The sequence below is a fragment of the Capsella rubella genome, unplaced genomic scaffold, assembly GCF_000375325.1.
Source record: "Capsella rubella cultivar Monte Gargano unplaced genomic scaffold, Caprub1_0 scaffold_8, whole genome shotgun sequence".
In the NCBI taxonomy this organism is placed as follows: Eukaryota; Viridiplantae; Streptophyta; class Magnoliopsida; order Brassicales; family Brassicaceae; genus Capsella; species Capsella rubella.
This window is the reverse complement of record NW_006238916.1, coordinates 7190888-7195291: the sequence shown is the minus strand read 5'-3', so window position 1 is coordinate 7195291 and position 4404 is coordinate 7190888. Positions and strand designations below refer to the sequence as shown.

At 33.7% G+C, this 4404-nt stretch overlaps 1 protein-coding gene across 2 annotated transcripts; it reads left to right on the top strand.

The window, feature by feature from the left end:
* Positions 1-277: 277 nt before the first annotated feature.
* Positions 278-2514, top strand: LOC17876548 (E3 ubiquitin ligase BIG BROTHER-related). 2 transcript variants are annotated; one of them, XM_023789611.1, is made up of 9 exons: positions 278-558; positions 701-766; positions 958-1023; positions 1150-1197; positions 1369-1406; positions 1624-1740; positions 1840-1988; positions 2117-2225; positions 2374-2514. In XM_023789611.1, exons 1-9 carry the CDS (start codon positions 381-383, stop codon positions 2407-2409), a joined length of 807 nt encoding a protein of 268 aa, XP_023645379.1. In that variant the 5' UTR covers positions 278-380; the 3' UTR covers positions 2410-2514. The 2 variants fall into 2 exon arrangements, with proteins under 2 accessions (XP_023645379.1, XP_023645377.1); XM_023789609.1 differs by having other exon boundaries at positions 692-766.
* Positions 2515-4404: the final 1890 nt, after the last annotated feature.

Here is a 4404-nt window from a genome sequence, read left to right as displayed (position 1 = left end):
ATAAAGTTAGTGAAAATTTAAAAATGTTAAAGCTTAATTAAAAACATAATCAATTGAAGATTATTTACCATTTATAAAAAGAAATTGTGATCATATTTTTCCAAAATGACAAATGTTTAACAACTCAGACAGATGCATATACATTATGGAAAAGAAACCCAATGTTGGATGCATTGTATATTTCTAGCAATAAATAAAAGTCAACGTGTTGATAAAAAAAAAGCATTTGACTTTGACCATTTAAGCACTTAAGAATAAGAGTGAATCGGAGCCAAAAAAACCAAATTCAAATATCTTTTGTTGATGATTAAGAGAGAACACAGAGATCAATCATCGTCGAAAGCATTACCACCTTTGTTAAGAAACTCGACAAATCTTCTATGTCTCGGTTTGTAAACCAGTCGTCTGTCGATGAAAATATTGCAATATGTTTACAATATGATTTATCAGAAGAGACGATAAGTGATGATGTTATTGATCGGGTGGTTCAACAACAGTATCAAAACAAATTGATGTGTAACGATGCAGCTCTTGCTTTGAAGATTCAACAAGAAGAAGGTATATATTTCGTTTTCAGATAGCAAAAATACTTTTTATGATTTTCGTTTGTAAATAGTTTTGAATTCTCACTGGCTATATATCAATACATCGATCTCTATATATGACTTACAAAGCAATGTTTGTATATAAGATTATACAGAAGCTCGTGTTATGTCTTGCTTAGATGATGATGAAGGATTGGCAAGAACTTTGCAAGACTTGGAAGGTAATATTATTATGATGCTTCCACATACTTTGTTCATATTAAGTCTTGAAATCACTATATAACACATCAAAGAGAGTATGACATACCTTATTATAATGTAATAATTTTGAGCTAGGTGTATAATTTTCGTTTTTGAAAAAGGGACTACTTATTATATGGTTATGGTACTTCCAATTTTACTTGTTTTGTAGGTAATCTGCAGAGCTGTCTAAGTGATGATGAGAAACTTGCTAGATATTTGCAACAAGAAGATGAATGTAAGTATAGTTTTTTTAATATATAATTAAGCTATAATTTTACATATGTTAATTACTTGATGAACATTTTGTCACTTACCGATTGAAATTGTCGTACGACGCTTTACTATATTTATCATACAATAGCGGCAAATGATACGGACGTGTGTACCCATCAATATCAACCCATGCAAGGTACATAAACTCACATAAAAAATCCAACTAAGATGGGATTCTAAGAAGCATCTAAGTTTTATTTATCTTGAAAAGTAATATTCAATTACTATGAAATAAAAAGAAGTGAAATAGAAGCATGAGTGACTTGTATAATTTCATCAGTCATGACTTTGTTTTATTACGTTGCAGTGAATCATTCATACATACCTCAACGTGACACTCCCTCGGTAAGCTTGGCTATTCTTTAATTTAATTACTTAGAAAAATACATGATTTTTGAAATAGGTTATAGCTAGTAACTATATACATAGATAAATCAACCTGCATGTTTTTAATTTTCATTAAATTTATATATTTATGATTACCAAAAAATATAGGTTATCTATAACTTTCTTAACCATCCGAACTGACATTTTTGTTTTGTTTTTTTGGACTAAAATTTAGACTAGTACATCATTTTCTCAATATGAAGATGGTGCGAACTTCTCGGTGAGTCCTTCTAATATCTCCCACAATGCTCCTGCTAATGAGGACATTGATCCGGCAAATATGACCTATGAGGTATGTACCGTGCCAACCTAACAACTTCATCCATATGGTTTCTGAGCAAGAAGATAAAACTCATATATAAATGTTGTTTTCTTTGCTTTGGATGAACAGGAAATAAATGAATTAGAAGAAGCTATTGGAGAAGTCAGTAAAGGATTGTCGCAAGAGAAGATCTCCCGGTTGAAGACTCATAAGTATGGTACTAAAACCAAAACTAGGTGTTGGCTTAGGAAAAAGAAGTTTGTTGCCGATGATTCTCAGTAAGATAATCATTTCAACTCTATCTTTTACTTCGTTACTATAACCAAATTAGCTAACATAATTGGTTTCAAATAAATAGATCATGAATCTAATTTTGGTTTGATTTCGTTTGGATAATATATCGTAGGTGTTCAATATGCCTAGTGGACTATGAGAACGGAGATAAGATTATGGTATTGCCATGTAATCATATCTACCATAAGGATTGCATTTCTCAATGGCTGAAACAAAACAAGGTATACATATATATATATATGAACATTATAAATGCAATCTAAATGTTCATTTTGAAAAGGGCATATATTTTATCATGACTTATTGAGTAATATACAATCCCATTTTACTATTCTAACCAATCTAATGGTTTTTTAAATAAATTTGCAGGTATGCTGCGTTTGCAAAGCCGAGGTTTATCCATGATACTAATTAAATTCCGTCGGACCATAATGTTTAGCAGTCTATAATGTTCGGTTTAGACTTTCTTAAAGTTTGTTTAAACGAAAATAAGAATTTCTTAAAGTTATTATCCTCCAATCATTCTCCCCAATTTTTTCTTAAGTATTATTATCATTGAAATGAATACTTGTGCATATGCATAAGTTTATATAGTTCATCAAAGCATGTGTTGGGGTTTTACTGATCTCGAAACTTTTTTGCATTTTGTATGTATTATTGTTGGTCAGAAACTCACAATCGTATGGAATGAGATATAATAGTGTTATCCAACTAATGAAAAAATTGGCTATATATATCATTGATATGACTATGGTCGAGCAAGACCCGGAGCTCGAAGTGGAGGAAGCCATTGACAAGGAGCAACAAGAAGACAAGGAGCAGCACGTAGCGGAGGAACATCTCAAAGCGGAGGAAGCACTAGACGTCCCGGAAGATCCTCCGAAAAGATCAAGGCTTAAGGAGCTCAACCCATCAACCAATGGAAAACTTAGGGAGCTAGACAAGAAGCAAGAAGACGTGGCTCAAGTCTCCTCAATAATCATCACGACTCAAAAGGTTCGGTAAAGGGTTAAGTGTTGCTTATGCACTCTTTTTCCCTTGTCAAGTTTTGTCCCATTGGGTTTTCTTGACAAGGTTTTTAATGAGGCCTAAGTAACACTTTCTAAACCTTTTATCAAACCAAATTTGTGGGTCCAAGGCCCAACACTTTGCCTTGGCCCATTTTCTATCTTTTCTCTTCATTCTTGCATTTATTGTTTTGTTATTTCCAAGATTTGGTCCATGGTCTTGCATGAGTGTATTTCCAAGACACTTGTGTATTTCCAAAGCACCCCTCTCTCCCTTTCCCTTCTACTATATAATCCCCCTCTACCTCTCATTTGTAACTCATCTAATCTTTTATCAAAAACTCTTTCTAAGTTAGATCACTCTCTCTTGTTCTTTATTTGGTGTGTAATATCCATAGGCAAGTCCAAGTTCGGTAAATCAAAGGCTCTTCCGCAACCTTTGTGCGACCATTCGCTCCACATCCTTTGATCTAAGAGATCCCCCGATCCCTTAGGTGCAAAGCCCATCATTCCCTCAACTTCAAGAGTGTCGATTCTAGGAGAAACATATTATGTGGTATCAGAGCACACTCTGAAAAGTTGAGTTCTCTATCATCTTCATCATATCTCATCATTTCATTTCAATCTTCATCCATAGTCCATTCTATTTTTCGTTTTAATTTTCGTCAGTTTTTGTTTTGTTTGTTCTTTTCTGGATTTTCTGTCATGTTGTATGAATTTTCATAAATATTTGGCTAATCCGAAAATTGCAAATTTGATTGTTTCTGAAACTAGAACGAGTTTAGAATTTTACAAAATTAATTCTGGAATTTTTGAATTCGATTTCATAATTTATTTTGTTAGATCGATTTCATCTGTTTTATGCATCATTTTCATGTTTTTTTCTTTGAACTAGTGACTGGTTTTGTTTTGTTTCAATGGCAGGGGAAGAGAAATCCAAGTCATCACGGTCGAGAAGAAGTGCTAACAATCAAGTCCTCATCGATGCTATCACGAAGCAAATCACCAGTCAAATGTACAAAAAATTTGACGAAAGACTTAAGCCGATCGAAGCACAACTTAAAGGAAAAGAAAAGGTGTCGGCCAAACAAGTCATCATTTCGGAGGGCAAGAAAAATCAAAAGGAGCAAAATAGTCAATCCCCGAGGAAGGAGCCGGTTGATAAAATTTTCCCGAGTAGTCACTCATCTCACCGGAGCAACCGAAGGCCGAAACATGCGAAAGAAGAGATTCAACCAGTCATAGCCGTCCAAAATCAGCAACTCTCAAGCAAAAAGGAAAAACGAAGTGAAACCAAAATTACAGAAAATATTGCCTCGTCGCAAGCTAAGTGTACTCGTTCATCTTCTCAATCTGATTTTGTGCTTGATAAACTAACAAATTTTGAACCGGA

What these genes read in the sequence shown, in the direction of transcription:
- LOC17876548 (XM_023789609.1), top strand. Translation starts at nt 381, where the DNA reads ATGTCTCGGTTTGTAAACCAGTCGTCTGTCGATGAAAATATTGCAATA. An exon ending in GAAGATTCAACAAGAAGAAG is followed by an intron (nt 559 to 691) that starts GTATATATTTCG and finishes TTTGTATATAAG; the next exon opens with ATTATACAGAAGCTCGTGTT. An exon ending in AATGGCTGAAACAAAACAAG is followed by an intron (nt 2,226 to 2,373) that starts GTATACATATAT and finishes ATAAATTTGCAG; the next exon opens with GTATGCTGCGTTTGCAAAGC.